The sequence below is a fragment of the Crinia signifera genome, chromosome 11 (assembly GCF_055691185.1).
Source record: "Crinia signifera chromosome 11, ASM5569118v1, whole genome shotgun sequence".
NCBI classification, from domain to species: domain Eukaryota; kingdom Metazoa; phylum Chordata; class Amphibia; order Anura; family Myobatrachidae; genus Crinia; species Crinia signifera.
Genome location: NC_139227.1, coordinates 3,650,186 through 3,675,819, shown reverse-complemented (window position 1 = coordinate 3,675,819; position 25,634 = coordinate 3,650,186). Strand labels below are relative to the sequence as shown.

At 43.1% G+C, this 25,634-nt stretch overlaps 1 protein-coding gene across 2 annotated transcripts in view; it reads right to left on the bottom strand.

Moving 5' to 3' along the window:
* EDC4 (enhancer of mRNA decapping 4) overlaps positions 1-25,634 on the bottom strand; it is a 77,251-nt gene that overhangs the window by 17,276 nt on the left and 34,341 nt on the right. For both annotated transcript variants that reach the window (XM_083164879.1, XM_083164878.1), the window contains exons 13-21: positions 25,339-25,411; positions 24,096-24,184; positions 22,523-22,692; positions 13,657-13,745; positions 12,239-12,398; positions 8,233-8,690; positions 3,430-3,582; positions 1,892-1,928; positions 1,548-1,728 (exon numbers count right to left, since the gene is read on the bottom strand). In XM_083164879.1, the coding sequence (XP_083021005.1) occupies positions 1,548-1,728; positions 1,892-1,928; positions 3,430-3,582; positions 8,233-8,690; positions 12,239-12,398; positions 13,657-13,745; positions 22,523-22,692; positions 24,096-24,184; positions 25,339-25,411 (1,410 nt within the window). The remainder of the gene's footprint in view (positions 1-1,547; positions 1,729-1,891; positions 1,929-3,429; positions 3,583-8,232; positions 8,691-12,238; positions 12,399-13,656; positions 13,746-22,522; positions 22,693-24,095; positions 24,185-25,338; positions 25,412-25,634) is intronic.

Here is a 25,634-nt window from a genome sequence, read left to right as displayed (position 1 = left end):
AGAATCCTGGCATACAGTTGTGCATCGTGGCCTCCTATTTGTAATCTGGTTAGAGCGCTTCATTGCAGTGCAGTTTTTATTTTAAAAAGATCTCTATTGAAAAAAAAAAAAAAAAAGAACAATTGCTCTCGTCTTATACTATTCATCAGTGTGAATCACCCGATCACCGGCAGAGTTTCCATGCGCGTCTGTGAGGTCCTGCAGCAGCGTCTAAGTTCTTCCAAACACACTGTAAAGCTGGCAGGTGTCTCTCACCTCCTGCACGACCGACCACGAACAGTTGGTAATTGCGTCTGGTGGATACCGCCCATATACATACACACACTTTAACAGACTCAAAGAATTCCCAACGAATACCGATAGGAAACATTACTGGCGGTTGCCACAGAGGAGGTCACGTGACCGGGTGTTATCCAGACAAATATATGTGGACACTCGGGTGAATAGCGAGATATTGTGGGAGTTATTTTAGTACGTACAGCAGCGAGCAGGGACCAACTTCCGGGGGGCATGGGCAAATGCTTACCCGATTGAGAAGGGTTTAAATACTGTGTCTGCGTTATGTTCAAATTTACTCCTGAAGAAATCCAGCTGACATAGAATAAGGACAAAACGCGAGGTTAAGGGATGACTGACAACTCATTAGTGCTTGGACTACAAACACACACCAGATAGGCTTCATTTAACACTGTAAGGGCACAATTGGTTGTCATCTTGATGCGCTAGTGTGTGTATCTCTTCTCTCCTTATGTATCAATTGCTGGAATACATGTGAGAAATTATTTTATTCATCCAAATATTGATGTGGCCAAGTTTCCTGTTTTCCCGGATTGAAATATATGTGCAGTAATAAGTTTGGATCCACTTTACACAGTACACATTCACTTGTGGAGTGACTGGTTTGTTAACCCTTTGATTGCCAATCTCTCAGGGAGATGCGCAAAATATCTGCTAAAAATGATATTGTCGCTCACATTTGTTATATTAATTCAAATTCAAAATTGTGTAAAAAAATTATTATATTTCCTACATAAAAGGTAAACGCTACAGGCCATTATGATGAATAAAATTGTTTGCTGGGCAATTTTCACACCTATTTTGACAAATTCTGTTGGCATACACAAGAGTTAACAATCCGAAACATATTATACAAAGAGGCGGGGACAAAGACAAAAGGAGAGGAAAAATAACAAACCTAGCCTCAACAGCTAGCAACCCGGAATTCACGCTCACTACCACCCAGCAATCCCATCGAGACAAGGAGACACGAATGATAAAAGAGAGGGGGGAAAAAGCAATAATGATGCAGTATAAGAACAAAATCAGTAGAAGAGATGGGGAGTAATAATGGAAAGAACTAGGGGACTTGGAAGGCACATCGGCAAGTAAAGGAGGAGTCAGAGGGGATAAACGACATGAAGCATAGGGGTAGAAAGAGTAGGAGACTGGGAAAATAGGCAACGGGGGATAATGGCAAGAAAAGGAGAAGACAGGAAGCATATCTGCCCAGTTGAAAATTGCCTCTAAAAAGACATTGAAAAAGATACGTTCTTTTTCCTGCTGGTTGTCAATCACACGTTCCACATGGCCCATGATGGAGCTTTGAACCGAGTCCAAATGATCAGTTAGTCGCTGATTGAACTCCAGCTGGTTTTGGCGAAGCTCTGAAAGTTCTTTCTGTTGGCTGTACAGGAGATCCATCAACTCATCGTGCTGCTCGTAACTCGCCTGCATTATCAAACACACATCTTAAGCATCACTTTAAAATTCAACCTTTAAATATGATCAAATTTAATTACATTTGTGCTAGAAAACATTTGAGAAAAAAAAAGTTTCTTATTTAGAAATGAGTCACGACTTAATACAGAGAAGTACTAGAGTTCTGCCTTACCTTGTGGTCAGGTATTTTTGGAGATTGTGGAGGGTCACTGAAATAATAAACACAAATTCATGTATAGTTATTAGATTATAAAAGCTTTGAGCATGCACTAGTTTTTTTTATCAAATAATTAAGAAGAAAACCAACAATAGCCTATTAAAGCAAGTATAATTAATGACGGCTCTCCTCTGGGTTTCCAGTAACTAAATATATAATAGTAAGCATCCTCTTAAAGGTTTCAGAAAGTCAAAAGACATACTGTATGCGGTGGCACTTTACGTTTTTATATTTTACGTGTTACATTAGTGTTTAATTATTATAATTAAAATGATTGTAAGAAAATGTTATTTAAATCAACAAGAACCCCCCCCCCTAATTACCTTCCCAATACTACTCTCCCAAGCACTACTGAGTATAGACAATTATTAGAGTATATAGAGCGGACAGGGGTGTGAGTCCCGCACAGAGTCTACCCCCACTTCAAATCATAAGAGTGCCCCAAAAAAAGAGTTCTCTTTTCTCTCTAACCATTTGTCTTAATTATTAGAGTATGTCAGTCAGTCAGGGTTCCTTAAATCGATGGTCCCTCCATATTTACCCTATCAACACCAGGACAATATGCCAACATGTCCCTCAACCAATCAACCCTTTCCAAGATCTAGAGAATCTTTATGATACACTAAGCACTATCCTTGGTTTTGTACATGGATTATTATTCTCCATCTACCTACAGATTGCTGTTGGTCATGGTATTTTCCAATATAAGTTTTGTTCTGCTCCGTCGCACAGAATATACAAATAGTCAAATTAATCAGCACAGTCTCCTTGTGCGTCCTAGTCGACTGAGGCTATTTCCGCATAAAAAAAGGAAACAAAAAAAGGATGCATAAAGCTACAGCTTGCATAGGACATCAGGCCAGTCATACGGTGCTGCGCGTCATGTTGATGCTAGGGGTATCAACATATATTTGTATAGTAGTTTATGCATAGTACTCAGTATTCAGTTCAAAGACTACCTATATTTGCTGAGAGACGTAGCCACACTCATTAATGCTGCAATGCGTATGTACAGGCACATACATCGCGGCATGGGGAATGGTGCACCAAGCTGCAACTTCCGTAATTGTGCACATACGCATGCACGCAGTGTTCTACTCACGGGCACACTATTCATGCCAGCTGTGATGCAATGCATACACTTTGTGGCGAAGCGTGGCAACATCCGTGTATATATATATATATATATATATATATATATATACACGCTTAATCTTTCATTTATTTAACAGTACAGATTAATTGTTATTTATACTCTATCAGTAGGAATCTTTTATGCCCCAGGAGACTTGTACATCTTTGACTATAATTTTTATATGAAATGTTAACAATGTGCAGAAGAAATATTCAATTCTAGATTTACAATTTGTTCCCATTACTTGTATTTAAGTTTGCATTTTGGGTTTTACTTTCTCATCTAATATTCCAAGTCCATTAAAATGGAAACAGTGGACCGAAAACCTGTTGTATGACAGAAATTGGTATAAACCTACATGTCCTCTTTAACGGATCTTCTGTAAGGTTTCGGTGAAGTGCGTGGTGATACTTTGGTTTTCCAGTCCTTGACCAGTAGCCGTGGACTCTGCCCCTTTCCACCAAAGCTGCTCACTGTGTTTGCTAAACTGGCTACTTCATCATCATGGTCGCTGTAAAATAAAATGATACCATAAGATTAAAACAAAGCTCTTACATTGGTTAAGAAAACGAAAGTTCTGAGTTCAGAGAACGGCTCTATCGCCATGGGACATACGGAATTAAGGCCTGGAAAACAAAGCCCTCAACTTATAAACAGGCCAAACCGAGGCAATGACCATAAGGAAGATCAGCTTCCAAGTAACAAAACTGAAGGTTCGCGGAATTCGGAATGGGATCATTTGGTGGACAGTCATTAGGTCGACACCATTGGGTCGACATGGGTCAAGGTCAACATCGTCTAGGTTAAAGTGCACCTCAGTGCTCGCCATGCTTCGGGCTCGGCACACTATTTTATTCTTCCCTAGTGGATGGTAGATCATTAAATATCGCCTGTCGGCACATGTTGGGTCCAAAAACAGTCCAAAAAAAGTCAAAAACCCCATGTCGACCTAGACCATGTCAACCTAATGCTTGTGTCGATCTAATGACCTGTCAACCTAAAGCCATGTCGACCTAAAACCATGTTGACCTAATGATTGTCGACCAACTTCATGTAGACCAAATGACCGTATCCCCTGAATTCATCGGCTCAAAAGAGCCAGAGGCTGTTGGGTATAAATCAAAAGGGCCAAAAGCTACACTCTATCAAAAAAGCTTTAAGCAAGCCTCCAGCCCCCTGCAGGAATTCTGAGAAACGAAGAGGCAAAACTTATAGTTCTGAACGGAGAGTTTATTGGCTGTTCACATAACAAAATGTAGATCTTACACCTGTACATTTGTGGTCAAGCATCATAGCATGGAGCACAGCGAAAATAAACCTTTAGCTGCGATAATACCTTATGAGTTCTCACTGGCAGGAAGACACTTCAAATCACAACATTTAATAAGAAATATTTTATTGAAGTATTAACTACAATAAATTACTTAAATGGGACAATATAAAAAAACAAAATCACTATTAAACTGAGATGGACCAATGTCAATATTATTGGATGCATCAAAAGAAGATATTAAAAATACTAGTGCCGGGCACATTAACCGAGATTAAAATTGTTAACCCCGTTTACACACGAGGGTAGCAGTGTCGTGGAGACGCAGAGACCCAGCGCCCCTTCCAAAAATGGCCGCCGCAATAAAGAAGAGACCCTAGGAGTACACCTCTAGCGGCTGTCTCCTTTGCTGCAGAGGACATCTTTGGAGGGGCACAGGGGCTCTACTGCTGTCAGAGACTCTGCGCTCCCCACAAAAAAAAAAAGGATTTAAATCCCCCTGGGCAACAAGAATGTAATCTCCCTTGGCAACAAGCATGGAACCCCTATGGCAACGCCCCCTGGGCAGCGAGCATGAACACCTGGCAACGAGCCTGGAACCCCTCTATGACAAAGGGCATGCAATCCCCCTTAGCAACAAGCATGTAATCCCCACGGGCAAGGAGCATGTAATCCATTTTGGCAACAAGCATGGAAACCCCTATGGCAACGAGCATGGAAACCCCTATGGCAACGAGCATGAAAACCCCTATGGCAACGAGCATGGAAACCCCTATGGCATCGAGCATGGAAACCCCTATGGCATCGAGCATGGAAACCCCTATGGCATCGAGCATGGAAACCCCTATGGCAACGAGCATGGAAACCCCTATGGCAACGAGCATGGAAACCCCTATGGCAACGAGCATGGAAACCCCTATGGCAAAGAGCATGGAAACCCCTATGGCAACGAGCATGGAAACCCCTATGGCAACGAGCATGGAAACCCATATGGCAACGAGCATGGAAACCCCTATGGCAACGAGTATGGCAAAGATTGGAGGACAATCTGTATCATGGATACAGGGAGTGGTTACTTTCTGGAGCAAAACTGAACGAATGAGTCATGGCATTTCTCTCTCTAATTTGGGATGCTGCTTGGCACTGGTGACCGTAATGGCAACATTGGAGGTTGTGGTCCCCTTTTATTCAGAGGGGGACAATCATATCACTAATTTTATAAATCCGAATAGATCCCTGTGTGATGCACATTGAACAGCTCACACTGGATAGAGCGGACATGCAGTCAGATGGTAACGATTCCACAGCCGCATGATCAGAGCGCTGCAGGCAGCTAGATGGCACACTGTGAGCTTGATGTTGACTGCTCAAACCGCAAATCAACAAACAGAAGGAAAGCAGTAGACCCATGGCAGGACCAGTAGGGCAGATTTCTGGTGCATTATACACCTGATGAGATGGTACTCGTTATCACCTCAAATTTTAACAGTTAAACATTTTAATAAAATTATGTTACATGAATGTCAATATTTTTGTGTCTCACCTCTATACACTAGTGAAATGTATACCACCAAAGAAGAGAACACCTTCATGGTTACACATGTATTAGAATAATTACTCAGTGACTTATTGGTATTCTACAGAGTAAAGATTATTCAAGAACACTATATACAGTAATACTAAGGTACTATGATCATTATTCAATCTGAGACTAATAAAACCATCAAGATCGACTGCTCCACTGCATTTTATATACACCCTTACAGAGGATTGCACTGGTCAAATATTCTGTTAAAATTACCAACGGTACTGTGCTGACCAATTCCTGGTGAAACCAAACTTTTCACTATAGCCGGTGCACGCACTGCGGAGAGATGTCAAAACCACCCTTTAGGACCAGCAGGAGTGGACAAGGTATCATGCGAAACTTCATAGTACGGAACTGCACTTGTAAAAAGGAAGCTGAATTAGCCATCAAGAGGAGATGGGAACGATAAGGGATGACCTTCTTGCTCACCATTATTTATTTATTTATTTAGAAAAATGCTGAGGTCTATAGGAAGAGAACAACACATGGACCCCGTTCTTGAAGGAAGCCATAGGAAGAAAAGTGTTCTTCCCACCAGTGGCCTGGGCAATAACAACAAACTCAGGCCCAAAAAGAAAACCTTCACCAAAAGAATGCTTTTATGGGATGGTTGGATTAGCCACATGGCTTCTGTGGTCCATAGTTGTAAGCCATGGCAGATCCGATACCGGCCAAGCTACCATGCCCGCAGTAGGGGAAACTAGAGCTGGTGGTAAGGAAACTAACATAGCAGCAGCCCTAGCCTATTCTTCCAGCTGAAATATAAGCAGTTGCACTAAGTCAGACACCGACTGGCCGTCACCATCTGACCATCTAGACACAGAACAACTGTCCGCATGTACACATGGCAACTTAACAATGCATTGCGCACATACATTATACATAAACAAACCCCACCACAGTAGTGACCTTACAGCCTGTGCCTTACCGACGTGGAACCGCGAAGTACCGGAATGTAAACAACTGAAGTGAAATAACCTAACAAACAAATAAAAACGTGCACAAAAATAAAATACAGGTTCAAAGCTTTCACATAAAAAATCATCATTAAAGAGTAATAAGTAACATGAAGGTAATTTGCCATCCAGCATGCCAACACCAACGGCAACAGAGGAGATGAATTTAAAGAGACTTTCAGGCGCCTCGCAGACAGAAATGATGAAGAGCCCTGATCCCGTACTTCAATGGTGGCTGCCATCATCTTTTACAGCCTCAAGGACCACACCACAAGCAGGAATACCATTATCCATATGCAACATGCCATCGGTTGACAAGGAATGTAAAGAATGTGTTGGAATACACTGGTTCATCAGGAAACCCAGACCAACTGTACACTCTCAAACAGCGAGCAACTTCAGAGACCCCCAAAGATGGTGTTCCCATCAGGGACCACAGCAGTCCCCAGCGAAAGGGTGAAAGTGATCTCCAGTTAAGGGTCCGGGCAGTCAACAAGGTAGATACTGGCGCACAGATACCCCAGTTGGCGGCTCTGCTCTCTTTGCTGGTGCCTGGAGTTTGCACTACTCCACCGCTGCATCCCTTCTCCAGTGCATAAGGGGGTTCACCAACAGACGTGCCACAGCCTCCAGAGAAGGTCCAGGCTGCAGTGCATCCCTTCGACATGCGACCCTCTAGGGATCCAGCTTCCCTTGACCTCCAGCAGTGGTGCCTTCGTTCTTCACCCAGCGCCCAGAGGTAGTATGGCATAGCCACTGTCTCTGGCCTCCAGTGCGCAGGGGGTTAAAAGACAGGTTTGCCCGGATTGCTGCAGCCGCTTACTTGCCCGGTGGACCAGTAGTTACTCATGCAGGGCTGCCGCCGGATTGGGACCAGGGCCACGGTGCCCACAACCAATACAAATGTGCCATTAAACAGTCAGTGCCTAGGGCCGATAATACATTTTGAAGATGGCGCCTAGCACCGGGGAACATTTGAAAAAGTGGTGCCAAGCAGCCATTGACCTAAAGATGGCCATCGATGATTCAAAATCATTGATGGTTTATGGCAGATGTCGAACAAACCCGATGTTTTGCTGCTGGTTCTTTTTTTTTAATCAAAGTCCCATGACACGGACTTCCAGTGGCCAGTTGCACTACTGCCATCAATGGAAACAATGCCATCCCACATTGGCCCCGATGGCACTGGGGGCTAAAGAACTTAACTAGGGTCTCTGGGCACATATTCAAATATTCTGTAGCATATTACAGTTAATTAATCAATATTAGCAATTAAATAATTCAGCAAGAAAGGTAAAAAAAATATATGCCAAACTATTTCATTTTCTGCATACATATCTGACTTACCTTTCTATTAAATTATTTCGCGTCTCCCTTGTTATATCAGGTGCTGCTGGCCATGGGTGAGGTATTACTTCATCCACTTTATCCTGAGAGTTTGTATTATCCAGAGACTGAGCCCCGATCAGCTCATCATCAATCCCAGAAGACACAAGTTCCAATGATCGGAGAGCATAGTCTGATGTGTTACGACTACGCGTAGACAGAAGATGGAGGGCAGAAGCTGCAGAGCTCATGCTTGGCACATGATTAGAGGTTTCACTACTCTCTGGAGCCAAGCCTAAAGATATAGGGGCTGGGTAATTTCTCTGTAACGTCTCTGAAGCAATCTCTGGGATATCTTGAGACATAGCAGTGGAAGCACTCGAGATCACATCAGGAGAACGTTCACGAGTAGGAGAAGCCTGTGGTGGCACCAAAGGCTCCAAACTCTGCAGTTCTAAGGGAAGACTGGATGGAGTTACCTAGAGCAACCAAACAAAAAAAAATTATACATTATAATTATATATATAGATATATCTATCGATAGATAGATATATCTATAAAGAGATATATATATATATATATATATATATATATATATATATATATATATATATATAGATATATATATATATATATATATATATATATATATATATATATATATATAGATATATATACACATACATACAAACATACATACATACATACATACATACATACATACATACATATATATATATATATATATATAGCAAAGGAAGAAATCCGGCACTCCACCAATGTATAAACTGTACTTGCTCCGGTGCCTTCCCAGGTTCAAAGACCCAATGTAGTAGAATGGCAATAAGGCGTCACTCGGAGACTGCGTGAAGGTTCAAAGCTTTATTGTGGTGACCGACACCAGTGTTTCGAGCCCTTAGCTCGTCCTCAGGGTACAACTCACAAACTGAAAGTGACCATATTAAATACCCAGCACGGATTCCCGCGCCCGCCAATGTGTAATTAAACTTACCTGGACCCGGTGTTACCACGGAGTCTCCGCAGACTCCGTGGTAACACCTGGTCCAGGTAAGTTTAATTACACATTGGCGGGCGCGGGAATCCGTGCTGGGTATTTAATATGGTCACTTTCAGTTTGTGAGTTGTACCCTGAGGACGAGCTAAGGGCTCGAAACACTGGTGTCGGTCACCACAATAAAGCTTTGAACCTTCACGCAGTCTCCGAGTGACGCCTTATTGCCATTCTACTATATAGATATAGATATAGATATAGAGAGAGAGAGAGAGAGAGAGAGAGAGAGAGAGAGAGAGAGAGAGAGAGAGAGAGAGAGAGAGAGAGAGAGAGAGAGAGAGAGAGAGAGAGAGAGAGAGAGAGAGAGAGAGAGAGAGATAGATACAGAGTACCAGAACACTCGCCATCACTGCGAATGGGGTGCAAGCAGCACTCGCCATTCCCAGGTTGGGGTGAAGTGGCCTGTGACCACATGCTCTAATAAATACAAATACAGGGACTCAACACTTGATCGCCAAGGGACCCCATTTCACTGCAAGTCCTACACTAACAATAGTCTCTCAAGAGCCTGCCAACTGCTGACACATCATAGCTAAAGTGGACATGTGTTTTTTCCTGGCGATGGGCTGCAAGCTTAAATGCATTGATCAATTCATGAACTAAAACCCCATTATTTATTTGATTAATTGTATACTAAGGTGAGTTAGTTCATTATGGAGAGTGTTGAGTCCCTGTATATATATATATATTCTTGCCATAGAAGAGGTAAAATATCAGGGACATGATTATGCACAGACAGAACACCCTTTAAATTACAGTAAAATAGCCGGATTGTGTAAATGCCTAGGATGTGTAACATACATGTATCTAGAAACTGGTGATCACTTCTTCCATCCACATAGTGGTAAACAAATCCCCATGAAGCACACGTTATCAGGTAAGAGCACGCATGTTATTTACTTGATTAGATGCCCTTGTGTCAGGCTCTATATAGGAAAAACTTCTCGTCAATTCAAGGAGAGAACGACGCAAAACAAAAGCGCCATTCGTCAGTGACTGTTGGGAAAAGCTGCTGAGCAGCCCTTAGCTAAACACGTCAGAGAGCTGGGTCACAGTGTAGCGCAGATACGTTATACAATGTTCAATCGCCTCCTGGCCAGCATAAGGGGTGGGGACAGAGACCGACTACTGTTGCAATGAGAGACCAGATGGTTCTCGCAACTTAACACAGTATATCAAGAGGACTTAAAGATCTATCCTCTACTAGCTTTCTATAAACTGCCTATATAAGCTGGTGCCATGTTTTTTTTTGGATTATATTACCCACATAAGCGGGTAGTTGCTGGTCAGATGCATTTACCGATGTATGTATGACACAGACATGAACAGTGTTTAACTTATGCTTTATATGTATCAGATCTGGCCATTGCAACATATACCTTATATGTATCAGATCTGGCTAGAACATCTGTATTTGTATTAGGTGATGATGTGTATATTTATCTGTATGTCCGACAGCTCTTACTCACTTAATCCTAATAAAGGGCTAGGTGAGGGTGGCTCTATCTGTATTGTTCAGGCAGATTTTTTTGTTAACACATTTTTCTGGCCATGGGTGATGAGGTATCGGTAGTGAGGCGGCTCACGATGGATGACGCCATTACCTCATTGGGCGGGCTCCTGCATGAGGTTCACATGGCGATATGTCTATATAATCAATGTACTGTAACATGTACAGTATGTATTCCTGATGATGGTTTGAATTAATAAACTGAAACAAAGAATCCAGCACTGACATGGTGTGTACCTGAGAGTACCACTCACTCCTAATTCCAGAGAGGGCTCCAGGGAATTGGGGAGGCAGCGATCAAAACTTGAGAGAACTGAATAAGTTCCATGGACACCTATGAAATCAGCCCATCAACAGCAATGGTACATTTCTTAGATGTGCAAGTCCATTTGGCTGAAGGCCGAATCCACACCAGTGTCTACTAAAAGCTGACTGACTGCAACACCTATCTACTTGCTAGTAGTCAGCACCCTAGGCCTTGTATCAAAGGCTTGCCATACTCTGATTATATTAAACAAACTGAAGTGGATACAGAAATCATGTTGCATGTGATGCGATTTTCCTATGTAAATTTATTCACTTCTCTCTGCCCCGCGGGTGCGATGCGATTTTATATCTTGAGATGCCATTTACTTTACTATACACTTCTTTGCGATGCAATGGGATTTAGCCCCCCACTATCCACAGCACCCCGAAGCGTGGCGAGAGTTGTACAATACATCCTGAAGACGGGGTCGCCGTACCCCAAAACGTTGATGTATATGGATTAAAGAGTCCTCATTTGTTCACCAGCACCTCAGACTCAAGCTATGTACACACACTTTGTTGCTTTATATTCAATGTTAGATTCGATTTTCTATTAGATCTGGCATTAGATCTTCCCATTCAATTTGGGATTCGATCTGTATTTTTACATTCAATATCGATTTACTTTCATGGTACATTGTACACATTCGATATTTTACTTGGCTGCACAGTATAATTTTCTTTTCGATTATGAGAAAACGGGAGCACGCATCGAAACGAATGCAGATCGAAAGTGTCCTAAAAACCATTCGATAAGCAAAATCGAATCGAAAATATCCAAAAATCGCTGCATGTGTACACAGCTTCATTCTCTGGTAGCTCAATTCGCTCCATTTGCCTATTTTCACCTACAAATGTTTCGTTAAATTATAGGGCAGCAAACGCTTTTCAGTGAGATCCCATTGCCGTAAGGTGCAGCAAGTGTCCAACGGATTCGGCTGGGTAGTAGTGGACACCAATATAATTATAAAAAAAAGGAAATAAGTGGCATAGTTACAAAATTCCCATTCAGCATTTGTTAAGCAGCGCTCAGTAGTTTTATACTCACGAAAAAAAATGTATTCCATGAACTATTGGTGAGAGTACATCAAATATATATGGTCTATGCAACAAATGATTGATACACATCTTATTTATACCTGTACAATGGGTTTAGGCATCAGTTTCTCAGGTAGCCCCGGGATAAGTACAGTAGGTGTCCGTGAACTAGCTTGAAAGCTTCCACTGTTGATCGAGCTACTTAAGGTCATGTTGTTCTCCAACTGTAGTATTGTACTTGGTGTAAGTTCGTCAGAAATTCTGCAAGAAAAAGGAGAATATAGAGGTCCTGACATACATTGCACATTATTACTATTTATCAAGCTGCAAAATCTGCTGCAGTATTGTACAGTGAGCATAATATAACAAACATTCACATCATCTCCCCCAATCAACCCCGTCATCACACCCTCAGCTCACCCCACCCCGTGTCATCTCACCTCAGTCACCTCACCCACTCTCGCCTTAACCCATCAACTCACCCCTCTCATCCGGTCAGTTCACCCCCCCATCAGCTCATTGTTACTTCACCCAGTCAGCTCACCATTTTGCCTCACTGCATCAGCTCACCCATTGTGACCTCACCCCAACAGCACACCCTTTATCATCCCTACTCACCCCAGTCATCTCACCCCCTCTCGCTTCACCCAGGTAGCTCAGCCCCCGTCACCTCTCCCCATCAGCTCGTCGTCACCTCACCCTCTTGCCACAGCCGCTGTCAGCTTACCTTCTTTTGTCACCCTGAAACTCACCCTGTTGCCTCAGCCCATCATCTCACCCTGTCACCTCACCCCATCATCTCTCCCCATCTCACCCACTCAACCCTTAACTAACCCCCTCTCGCCTCACCACATCACCTCCCATCTTTAACCCTGTCATCTCACTCCCTTTCCCCTCATCACCTCACCTCTTCAACCTCTCCCGCACCCCCCTCTCTCGCCTCACCACATCACCTCCCCCGTTAAACCTCCTCGGAGGCGGAGAGCACGGCTGAATGAGTGGCGCAACATCTGTTTTTAGGTCGTTATTGTGAACTATATGTTCGGCATGTGCAGGGTAAATACTGGCTTCTTTATTTTTAAACTGCAATATAGATTTGAAGTACACACCCCACCCAAATCTAATTCTCTCTGCACGTTACATCTGCCCCACCTGCAGTGCACATGGTTTTGTCCATTAAATAATGCGTTTGCTTTTGTGAACCAACCTGAATCACCCCCAATATGTGAAACCTACTGTTGCGGAAGACCTAATGTTACTCAAGTAAAACCTACAGCTGTCAGAAAACAAATAACTGATGTTCATTACAAAACCGGCTGCAAAGTAAACGATGCAAATCAGAGAGAACTACTATGCTTCAGGTGTCAGTAAACTAGAGGTAAAATAATACCATTATTCTGTCACATATCAATCTGCCTTGATACTTTGGTCCAATACACTGTAGTATGCTACAGAATCCCAAATGGAAAAAAACATAATAGAACACAGAGGAACCGATGAAATCCCATTTGTGCATTACCTGGAAACAACTGTGTCATTGATTGAAGCATTGGTTATAGGTGTGACAGATGTAAGTGAGCTAAGACTGGATCCAGGGGACAATATAATCTGTGGAGAAATGGAAGTTCATTAATGATATATGTACAACACAAATCAGCAGCTTAATTACTTTCCAAAGCATGGACCAGATGTGATAGGAGGTAATTCTTAGGGGGTATTCAATGTGGGGGTCAAGCTTGCTCGACCGCCGTGACCCAGTTCCGTTCTCTGTCAGCTTGACCGAGAACATGCAGGCAGGATTCAATGTCCCGCCTGCCGGGGAGCAAGAAGGGGGCGTGGCCGCGAGTTGCAGCCGGGAAGAGGCGAGCTGCAGCCGGCAGCTCGTCACTTTCTGGCCGTTCTCGGAATAACGAGCCCGACAGCTTGTGATGTCGGGCTCGTTCTGCCGAGATACCCTACTCAATGCTGTCGGGGAGGACAGCATTGAATAGGGACCGGTGGCCGGTGATTGAATACCCCCCATAGACTTTTCAGACTTTTAGTCAAAAAAACTTCTGAATTCGCCTGTTTTGTGTAATTTGCACATGTAATAGGATGCGATGGTGAAGACACTTTTTTGCCGTGGAAATTGCACATTTTGACCTGTTTTTTTTTTTTTATCACACTTCAATTTGCATCTAGAGCAGGCATTCCCAACCACCGTCCTCAAGGCACAACAACAGTGCAGGTTTTAGTGATATCCAGGCTTCAGCACAGATGGTTTAACCCCTTCCTGACAGAGCCAGTTTTTGCGTTCCTGACAGAGCCCTTTTTTTCAAATCTGACATGTCTCACTTAAGTGGGGATAACTTTTTTTTGCTTTTACTTATCCCAGTGATTTTGAGATTGTTTTTTCGTGACACATTGTACTTCAAATTAGTGGTAAATTTGGGTCGATACAGTCTGTGTTTTTTTGTGAAAAATACCAAAATGTCGTGAAAAAATGGAAAATTTTGCAATTTGCAAAATGTTAAATTTTCTGCTTGTGAGACAAATAATCATACCACTCAAAATAGTTAATAACTAACATAGACCATATGTCTACTTTATGTTTCCATCATTATTTCAACTTCCTTTTAATTTTTTTGGACACTAGGAGGCTTACAATATGAAGAGCAAATTCTCAAATTTTCAAGAAAATTTCAAACACTGATTTTTTTAGGGACCAGTTCAGTTCTGATGTGACTTTGAGGGACTTGTATGTGAGACACCCCCATAAATGATACCATTTCAAAAACTGCACCCCTCACAGTATTCAAAACAGCATTTTGGAAGTTTGTTAACCCTTTAGGTGTTTCACAGGAATTAAAAAAAAGTGTAGGTGAAATTTCAAAATTTCATTTTTTTTGCAGATTTGCAATTTTAATACATTTTTCTAAGGAACACAGTACATTTTACTAGAGAAATGTGACTAAAAATTGATTCCCCCAATTCTTTTGTTTTCATAAATATCCTATATGTGGCCCTAGTGTGCACGTTGACCAAACCACAGGCTTCATAATAGAAGGAGCACCTACTTGATTTTGGAGCCTCCTTTTTATGAGATTATTTTTTAGGCACCATGTAGGTTTCTAGGCACCATAAGATTCTAAAATTTAGGAACCCCCCCACAAGTGACCCCATTTTGCAAACTACACCTCTCAGGGAATTCATCTAGGGGTATAGTGTACATTTCAAACCCCCAGGGGTTTCACCAATTTTGATACAACTGGGCAGTGAAAATGAAAAATTACATTTTTTACACAAAAATGCAGTTTTGGCTCAAAATTTTTCATTTTCAGAAAGTATGAAGGAGAAAAAGCACCCCAAAATCTGTGCCCCAATTTCTCCCGAGTACGGCAATGCCTCACATGTGACCAAAAAATACCATTTGGGTGCATGGCAGGACTCAGAAGGGAAGGAGTGATTTTTGGATTTTGCAGCTCAGATTCTGGTGGAATTTTGGTGGGTGCTATGTCGCATTAGCAAGACCCCCCAAGCAACAATACAGTGGAACCCCCCCAAAAGTGACCCCATTTTGCAAACTACACCCCTCAGGGAATTCATCTAGGGGTATAGTGTACATTTCAAACCCCCAGGGGTTTCACCAATTTTGATACAAGTGGGCAGTGAAAATGAAAAATTACATTTTTTTACACAAAAATGCAGTTCTGGCTCAAAATTTTTCATTTTCAAAAGGTATGAAGGAGAAAAAGCACCCCAAAATCTGTGCCCCAATTTCTCCCGAGTACGGCAATGCCTCACATGTGACCAAAAAATACCAGTTGGGTGCATGGCAGGACTCAGAAGGGAAGGAGTGATTATTGGATTTTGCAGCACAGATTTTGGTGGAATGAATGGTGGGTGCTATGTTGCACCAATACAGTGGAACCCCCCCACAAGTCACCCCATTTTGCAAAGTACACCCCTCAGGGAATTCATCTAGGGGTATAGTGTACATTTCAAACCCCCAGGGGTTTCACCAATTTTGATACAAGTGGGCAGTGAAAATGAAAAATTACATTTTTTTACACAAAAATGCAGTTCTGGCTCAAAATTTTTCATTTTCAGAAGGTATTAAGGAGAAAAAGCACCCCAAAATCTGTGCCCCAATTTCTCCCGAGTACGGCAATGCCTCACATGTGACCAAAAAATACCAGTTGGGTGCATGGCAGGACTCAGAAGGGAAGGAGTGATTTTTGGATTTTGCAGCTCAGATTCTGGTGGAATTTTGGTGGGTGCTATGTCGCATTAGCAAGACCCCCCAAGCACCAATACAGTGGAACCCCCCCACAAGTGACCCCATTTTGCAAACTACACCCCTCAGGGAATTCATCTAGGGGTATAGTGTACATTTCAAACCCCCAGGGGTTTCACCAATTTTGATACAAGTGGGCAGTGAAAATGAAAAATTACATTTTTTTACACAAAAATGCAGTTCTGGCTCAAAATTTTTCATTTTCAAAAGGTATGAAGGAGAAAAAGCACCCCAAAATCTGTGCCCCAATTTCTCCCGAGTACGGCAATGCCTCACATGTGACCAAAAAATACCAGTTGGGTGCATGGCAGGACTCAGAAGGGAAGGAGTGATTTTTGGATTTTGCAGCTCAGATTCTGGTGGAATTTTGGTGGGTGCTATGTCGCATTAGCAAGACCCCCCAAGCACCAATACAGTGGAACCCCCCCACAAGTGACCCCATTTTGCAAACTACACCCCTCAGGGAATTCATCTAGGGGTATAGTGTACATTTCAAACCCCCAGGGGTTTCACCAATTTTGATACAAGTGGGCAGTGAAAATGAAAAATTACATTTTTTTACACAAAAATGCAGTTCTGGCTCAAAATTTTTCATTTTCAGAAGGTATGAAGGAGAAAAAGCACCCCAAAATCTGTGCCCCAATTTCTCCCGAGTACGGCAATGCCTCACATGTGACCAAAAAATACCAGTTGGGTTCATGGCAGGACTCAGAAGGGAAGGAGTGATTTTTGGATTTTGCAGCACAGATTTTGGTGGAATGAATGGTGGGTGCTATGTTGCACCAATACAGTGGAACCCCCCCACAAGTCACCCCATTTTGCAAAGTACACCCCTCAGGGAATTCATCTAGGGGTATAGTGTACATTTCAAACCCCCAGGGGTTTCACCAATTTTGATACAAGTGGGCAGTGAAAATGAAAAATTACATTTTTTTACACAAAAATGCAGTTCTGGCTCAAAATTTTTCATTTTCAAAAGGTATGAAGGAGAAAAAGCACCCCAAAATCTATGCCCCAATTTCTCCCGAGTACGGCAATGCCTCATGTGTGACCAAAAAGTGGCAGGACTCAGAAGGGAAGGAGTGATATTTGGATTTTGCAGCACAAATTCTGGTGGAATGATGGTGGGTGCTATGTCGCATTAGCAAGACCCCCAAAGCACCAATACAGTGGAACCCCCCCACAAGTGACCCCATTTTGCAAACTACACCCCTCAGGGAATTCATCTAGGGGTATAGTGTACATTTCAAACCCCCAGGGGTTTCACCAATTTTGATACAAGTGGGCAGTGAAAATGAAAAATTACATTTTTTTACACAAAAATGCAGTTCTGGCTCAAAATTTTTCATTTTCAAAAGGTATGAAGGAGAAAAAGCACCCCAAAATCTGTGCCCCAATTTCTCCCGAGTACGGCAATGCCTCACATGTGACCAAAAAATACCAGTTGGGTGCATGGCAGGACTCAGAAGGGAAGGAGTGATTTTTGGATTTTGCGGCTCAGATTCTGGTGGAATGAATGGTGGGTGCTATGTGGCATTAGCAAGACCCCCGAAGCACGGTGAAATTATGAACCTAATAATCCATAGATGTGTGGTATATTTTAAAACACTCCTTTATACATAGGCCGGGTTTGTCGGGGCAAGTGTCACACTGGAAAATAGTTTGCTTTCTTATTCCCTTTTTATAGCAAACTTTGCACCTTTTTTGTGTCCTGCCCTTTTTTCCAGTGGAGGGGATTTCATCAGGAAAATGCTGCCCTGGTACAATACGGGGGCCAGTACTAGAAGTACTGGGGCCCTCTGCCTGCTGGTTCCCAAATATTAGGCCCTTTATGACTTCCTCTTGAAAGTGCATAAATGTCCCCCTCTGGCCGGTAGAACGGAATAGCACGTAAGCGTTATACAGTGCCATCTGGATGATATACACGGCCAGCTTCTTGTACCAGATTTTTGTTTTCCGCAGGGCACTGTACGGCTTCAGTACCTGATCTGAAAGATCCACTCCGCCCATGTACCTATTGTAATCCAGGATACAATTAGGTTTTGAGGTGTGGGTACTGGTACCTCGTACAGGGACGGAGGTGGTACTGTCTCCGTGAATTGTTGTCAGTATAAGGACATCCCTCTTGTCCTTATATTTGACCAACAACATATTTTCGGTGCATATTCCCCTGCTTTCACCCCTTCTCATTACTTGGGCAATGTGCGTTTTTGGGAGGCCTCTTTGGTTCTTGCGCACAGTACCGCAAGCTGCTGTACCTCTTGAACCAAGGGCCTTAAACAGGGGGATGCTGGTGTAAAAGTTATCCACATAGAGGTGATAACCTTTATCCAGGAAGGGGTGCACTAAATCCCAGACAATTTTTCCACTAACACCTACGAGGGAGGGGGGGCATTCTGGCGGTTCAATTCTTGAATCCTTCCCTTCATATACCCTAAACCTGTGAGTGTACCCTGAGGTGCTTTCACACAGCTTATACATTTTTATGCCATACCTTGCCCTCTTACTGGGAAGGTACTGGCGGAATTTAACCCTTCCTTTAAAATGTATAAGGGACTCGTCTATGCAAATGAATTTATCTGGGATGTACATGTCTTCAAATTTGGCACTGAAATGATCAATGACCGGCCTGACTTTGAATAGCCGGTCAAAGGTGGGATCATCTCTGGGTGGGCACTGTGCATTATCGTTGTAATGCAAAAATTTAAGGATCGTCTCAAATCGAGCCCGGGGCATGGCCATACGGTAAAATGGGGTGCTGTACAGAACATCTGTACTCCAATATTGCCTAATTTCTGGCTTTTTTACTATGCCCATATGAAACACCAGACCCCAAAACGTCATCATCTCTACTGCATCTACAGGGGTCCACCTAGCAAATGATGACGTGGGGTTTTGAGCAATAAACTGCTGGGCATATAAATTAGTTTGGTCCACCATTAAATTTATAAAATCATCAGAGAAAAATAATTTGAAAAAGTCAATTTCTCTGAGACCTGTGGAATCAAATTGGATTCCTGGCATGGCCAAAAACTCAGGAACCTGGGGCTCAAAATTGTCTGGTGGTGGGGTCCATACGAGATCAATTATTGGGGGGGGGGTCTCAGCTGCTCTACGGGGACGTCTTTGAGGGGGTCCCTCATCACCAGAGGAGGAAGAGGAGCTTAAGGCGAATCCTTCAAATTCCCCGCTTGCATCACTGGCTGTGTCAGAGTCAGAAGCAAGCATGGCATATGCCTCCTCCACTGAATACATTCTTCTGGATGACTGGGATGACATTTGGGATGACATTTGGGATGCCATTTTTATTTTTGTGTTACTGGTAGTGAAATGTTTCAACACGTGTATAGTGTAGGGGGGGGTACAAACTTTATTTCAACCTGGGGGGAATGTAGTGTGTAATGTGTATGTAGTGCAGAAAAAAAAATACTTTATACCAAAAAAAAAAATTGAAGGGGTTAAAAAAAAAAAAATTGAAGGGGTTAAAAAAAAAAATTGAAGGGGTTAAAAAAAAAAAAAAATTGAAGGGGTTAAAAAAACAAAAAAAAAAGGTCCTGCGCCAAAAATTGAGCACAGATGTTGGTCAGTAACGTCTGTCACTGAACAGCGCTCAAAGGCAACAGGAATTTGATCAAAAAAAAAAAAAAATAGATCAACCCTGTGCCGAAAAAGCTGATCAGTGATGTACGTCACTGATCAGCGCACAGTGGCCACAGGACACCCACAAAATCACAGTGTGTGTAAAAAAAAAATTAAAAAAAGACCACACAGCACCCACAAAAAAAAAAAAAAGGTGATCAGTGATGCGACACTGATTACCAGTGAGGGGCAGCAGGTGCACAACCTTTGGTGCAACTGGCAGCAACTGACAGGTATATATAAAAAAAATAAACCTCTGCGCCCCCAAAAAGTTGCTGATCACCTCAGATATGGTGATCAGCACAAAAGGCGGGGGTAGCAGACACAAAATATACACTCTCTATCACTCTCTGTCACTATCTCTCTCTATCTCTCACTCTCTGTCACTATCTCTCTCTATCTCTCACTATCTATCACTATCTATCACTATCTATCACTATCTATCACTATCTATCACTATCTATCACTATCTATCACACTGCAGCAGCAGCACTGACAGTTATATGTATAAAAAAAAACCTGCACCCCCAAAAAGGGGGGGTAGCAGACACAAAATATACACTCTCTATCACTCTCTGTCACTATCTCTCTCTATCTCTCACTATCTATCACTATCTATCACTATCTATCACTATGACACTGCAGCAGCAGCACTGACAGTTATATATATAAAAAAAAAAACCTGCACCCCCAAAAAGGGGGGGTAGCAGACACAAATCTCTCTATCTCTCACTATCTATCACTATCTCTCACTATCTCTCACTATCTATCACTATGACACTGCAGCAGCAGTGACAGTTATTTATATATAAAAAACCCCTGCACCCCCAAAAAGGGGGGGTAGCAGACACAAAATATAGCTCTCTCTGTCACTATCTCTCTATCTCTCTCTATCTCTCTCTCTCTATCTCTCTATCACACTGCAGCAGCAGCAGGAAGTCTCAGGAAGTCAGATCCAGGAAGCGTCCAGCAGTGATCAAGTGATCAGGTAAGGTATTTGCAAGGATCAGGTAAGTATTAGCAAGGATCAGGTCAGTATCACGGCAGATAGGCACGGTGACCGCTCTGCACGCTACTCCAGACCGGAATGGCGTCTGCAGCGCAGTCACCGTTAGTTTAAATGTCGCGCCTTGGCTGTGATTGGTCCGTGGGTCCCACGGACCAATCACAGCCTTGGGGGCAGGTGGGGTGAGGGTGGGGTGAGGTGTCATCGTCACCGATGACCCCCTCATGCCCCCTGACGCCCGGCGGTGATTGACACCTGTGTTACCGAGCGTCTGATTCGCTGGTAACACAGGAAAACGCTGTAATTGGCTGTTCACACTGAACAGCCAATCACAGCGATCGCCGACGGGGGGGCGACATCGCAGCCCCCCCTGGGCATGCAGGGACATGTCTGCTGTCAGGGACAGCAGACATCGTCCCTCTGTCACTGCGTCTCGAGACGCAGTGACAGTTTAAAGTCATGACGTACATTTATGCCATGTGTCGGGAAGTACATCCCGGCCATGACGTAAATGTACGTCAAATGTCGGGAAGGGGTTAATCAGAATCCCTCAGATACTAATTAAGTCACCTGTGCTCAAGCCTGGATATCACTAAAACCTGCACTGTTGGTGTGCCTTGAGGACCGTGGTTGGGAATGCATTATAAAGTATACACTTCGAAAACGAAAAAAAAAACGTTGCCAAAATTCGCACACACAACAGACCAAGTTCAGACTGGTGAATTGGACTGAACCATGGAACAGATGAGTGAGATCTGTGCATGGTTCTGTCCCAAAAAAGGTGTAAAAGTAAAATAAATAAAAAAACAACGTGGGGTCCCCCCCACAGCATATTCAGTCCCGGGCACAAAGACCTAGTCCTAGTTTTATAAATTCAGGGGACAAAAAAGATGGGAGTTCCCAATAATTTCTAAAACCAGCACCAGGCTCAAGGGCACGTCCTTGTTCTCAAAAGACGATATGGTGCGATTTCAGAACCTTACTAATAATCTCATCCTATGACATCTCGCCCCATAAATGTAAAAATAACCTTAACTAAAAGCTGTATTAAAAAGAAGGAAACCTCAAACCATTTACAAGTCAGTAGATTATAATGGAGTGCTGATTATTGTATCGCATTTACGATTACATGTACTATTTACTATGTTCAGTTTACATGTAAAACATTGCATATATGTACTTCAATAAAAAAAAAAAAAGGAAACCTCTAAAAAACAAAAATAAAGTTGGGCGAATTGAAATGAGGGCAGTATAACATAATGGGAGGTATTTAATTACCCATAAAAAAACCCTCATGGCAATACACGTACTGAAGGAAACCTATTCACCCTATTTAAAAACTGGTAGAACATTGTGACAAGTACTTGGCATAATAATAAATGGCTTATTATACAATGATATCAGTACCATTAATTCATTACCACAAGTAGCAATGACAGATGCAGCTGTAATATGTTACCATACCTGTTGAACGGAACCACTGGGCAATATGAAAGCATCTGGAGTCATTAATTTAGGCTTAGAATCTGTGGGCAGCAACAGGAAATCTGTGCTGGTTCTAAGAGTGTCGGACTGGGATCCAAGGAGGGACCCTGTAGCTTCTGGGTTGATATCTATTATTTGATCTGGAGGGTCTAGAAACATAATGAAGATGTAAAGGTCAAGGGAGACAATGTGCTGGTTTATAAAGCAAGAACAAAAAGTCAATTAAAAATACACTGCTCAAAAAAATTTAAGAGAACACTAACATAACAGTGGCGGATGGTCTCCTGAGGGATCTCCTCCCAGACCTGGACTAAAACATCCGCAAACTCCTGAAAAGTCTGTGGTGTTGGTGGATGGAGCGAGACATGATGTCCCAGATGCGCTCAGTTGGATTCAGGTCTGGGGAACGGGCGGGCCAGTCCATAGCATCAATGCCTTTGTCTTGCAGGAACTGCTGACACACTCCAGCCACATGAGGTCTAGCATTGTCTTGCATTAGGAGGAACCTAGGGCCAACTACACCAGCATATGGTCTCACACGGGGTCTGAGGCTCTCATCTCGATACCTAATGGCAGTCAGGCTACCACTGGCGAGCACATGGAGAGCTGTGCGGCCCCCCAAAGAAATGCCACCCCACACCATTACTGACCCACTGCCAAACCGGCCATGCTGGAGGATGTTGTAGGCAGCAGAATGTTCTCCTTGGCGTCTCCAGACTCTGTCACGTCTGTCATGTGCTCAGTGTGAACCTGCTTTCATCTGTGAAGAGCACAGGGCACCAGTGGCGAATTTGCCAATCTTGGTGTTCTCTGGCAAATGCCAAATGTCCTGCACAGTGTTGGGCTGTAAGCACAACCCCCACCTGTGGACGTCAGGCCCTCATACCACCCTCATGGAGTCTGTTTCTGACCATTTGAGCAGACACATGCACATTTGTGGCCTGCTGGAGGACATTTTGCAGGGCTCTGGCAGTGCTCCTCCTGTTCCTCCTTGCACAAAGGTGGAGGTAGCGGTAATGCTGCTGGGTTGTTTCCCTCCTACGGCCTCCTCCACGTCTCCTGATGTACTGGCCTGTCTCCTGGTAGCGCCTCCATGCTCTGGACACTACGCTGACAGACACAGCAAACCTTCTTGCCACAGCTCGCATTGATGTGCCATCCTGGATGAGCTGCACTACCTGAGCCACTTGTGTGGGTTGTAGACTCCGTCTCATGCTACCACTAGAGTGACAGCACCGCCAGCTTTCACATGTGACCAAAACATCAGCCAGAAAGCATAGGAGCTGAGAAGTGGTCTGTGGTCACCACCTGCAGAACAACTGCTTTATTGGGGGGGGGGTCTTGCTAATTGCCTATAATTTCCACCTGTTGTCTATTCCATTTGCACAACAGCATGCGAAATTGATTGTCAATCAGTGCTGCTTCCTAAGTGGACAGTTTGAGGTCACAGAAGTGTGATTGACTTGGAGTTACATTGTGTTTAAGTGTTCCCTTTATTTTTTTGAGCAGTGTATTGGGTTATAAGCTATAAAGTAAAGATAAAAATACTTACCAAAATCTTCTTTTGTTCCCTTTGAAGTAATAACAGCTGACTCCATACTCCGGTGAGGCTTAAACCTTATTTGCACATCTTGCAGGGCCCTAAAACACATAGGTACGTAAAATCAACTTCCTTATCATTAATATTCTGATTATTGTGCTCCCTGCATAAATGATCAGTGAATCTATTCATAAAGATTTTATAGATGTCACTGTTTTACTCAATTAAAGAAAAAAATTAATTATTCTGTTTTAAAGAATGTACATTTTTTTATTAGTAAGATTTAATTCTCTAGTGAACATCTTGATGACAAGAAAACCAAGGTGCACAAAACATTTAGTTAAATTTGCAATCTGGTTTTCAAAAATCAGAACGTTGTAACACTATAAACTATGGGGTGTTCTGTATACAAACTCCCCATGATAGATAGAAATCAGATACAAATATATCATGCCACAAAAAGTCAGTGTCACGCTACAATCATTAGGGGTGGCGACATCTAGAACAAAGAACTCATTTCTAGGTGAGCTATGATTGCAAGCAGTACAGATAGCTCGCGGGTCAGTATTGAACTCACCCCCCCCCTCCCGCACTCGCTGTTTCCACCTCGCCTATACCCTGAGGCGAGGTGGAAATCGCGAGTGTGGCCATCAAAACAGGTCTCGCCACAAAATGCTGCCTGTTCGCTGCATTTGTGGTGAACCTCACCGTTTAGAGGAATCCTCACTGTTCTCTGGTGACGAGGATTCCCCGGAACGTAGAATACGGTGAATGGGCTGGACGGCTTTTCCTCGCTAAAAAAAGCCATCCTTGCTGTACAAACCCCCAAAATCCCCCCCCCCCCCCCCTCCGCGGTAAGAGAACACGTCCCCATTGCATTCAGCCGAAGGGGAGATTTTTCATTAGACAGTCACCGACCAGCGAATGATTTCTCTACCCTTTCAGTCTAAATTTACTTTTATTTCCGCTGCAGATCACCAAAGACGGGGAGGGAGTTTAAGTCATGTGACGTCAGCCACCAGTACCTGGCAGGCAATGACACACCCAGGGGAACGCCCATAAAACACTGTCCGTTCCCCTACTGCCGCCCCCTGTCCCCCTGACAGTGGTACCGTCTCGGCAGGTGTGATACTCGCCGAAGGCGTTGGCCCTATGTGTTTTCGTAAGATAAAAGATGCAGACAAAGCTCAACTGGCACAAAGACGTCTGTGAATGATAAAACCCATTTCAGGTGTATTCCCACTGGGAAACGTACTTTGTGTGTACGCAGAACAGTTTGATCAGCACCCCAGCAGACGAGTCCGCTTCATCAGATTCCGCTGCTGCTTCTAAGAATATATGAAATGAACAAATTAGTAAGGTAAATACTGTAAAAGAGAAATGATAAAATAGGACAAAATAAAAAAGTAGTTGGTTAGACGATAACCATACTAACCGGTAAATTGAAACCCCACAAAATGCTATTATTAAAGCAGTACACCAGGGGTTTTTTGTAGACTTCACTTTATGCTGTAAAATATTTAACCCTTTGAGTGCCAAGGCAAATTGTTA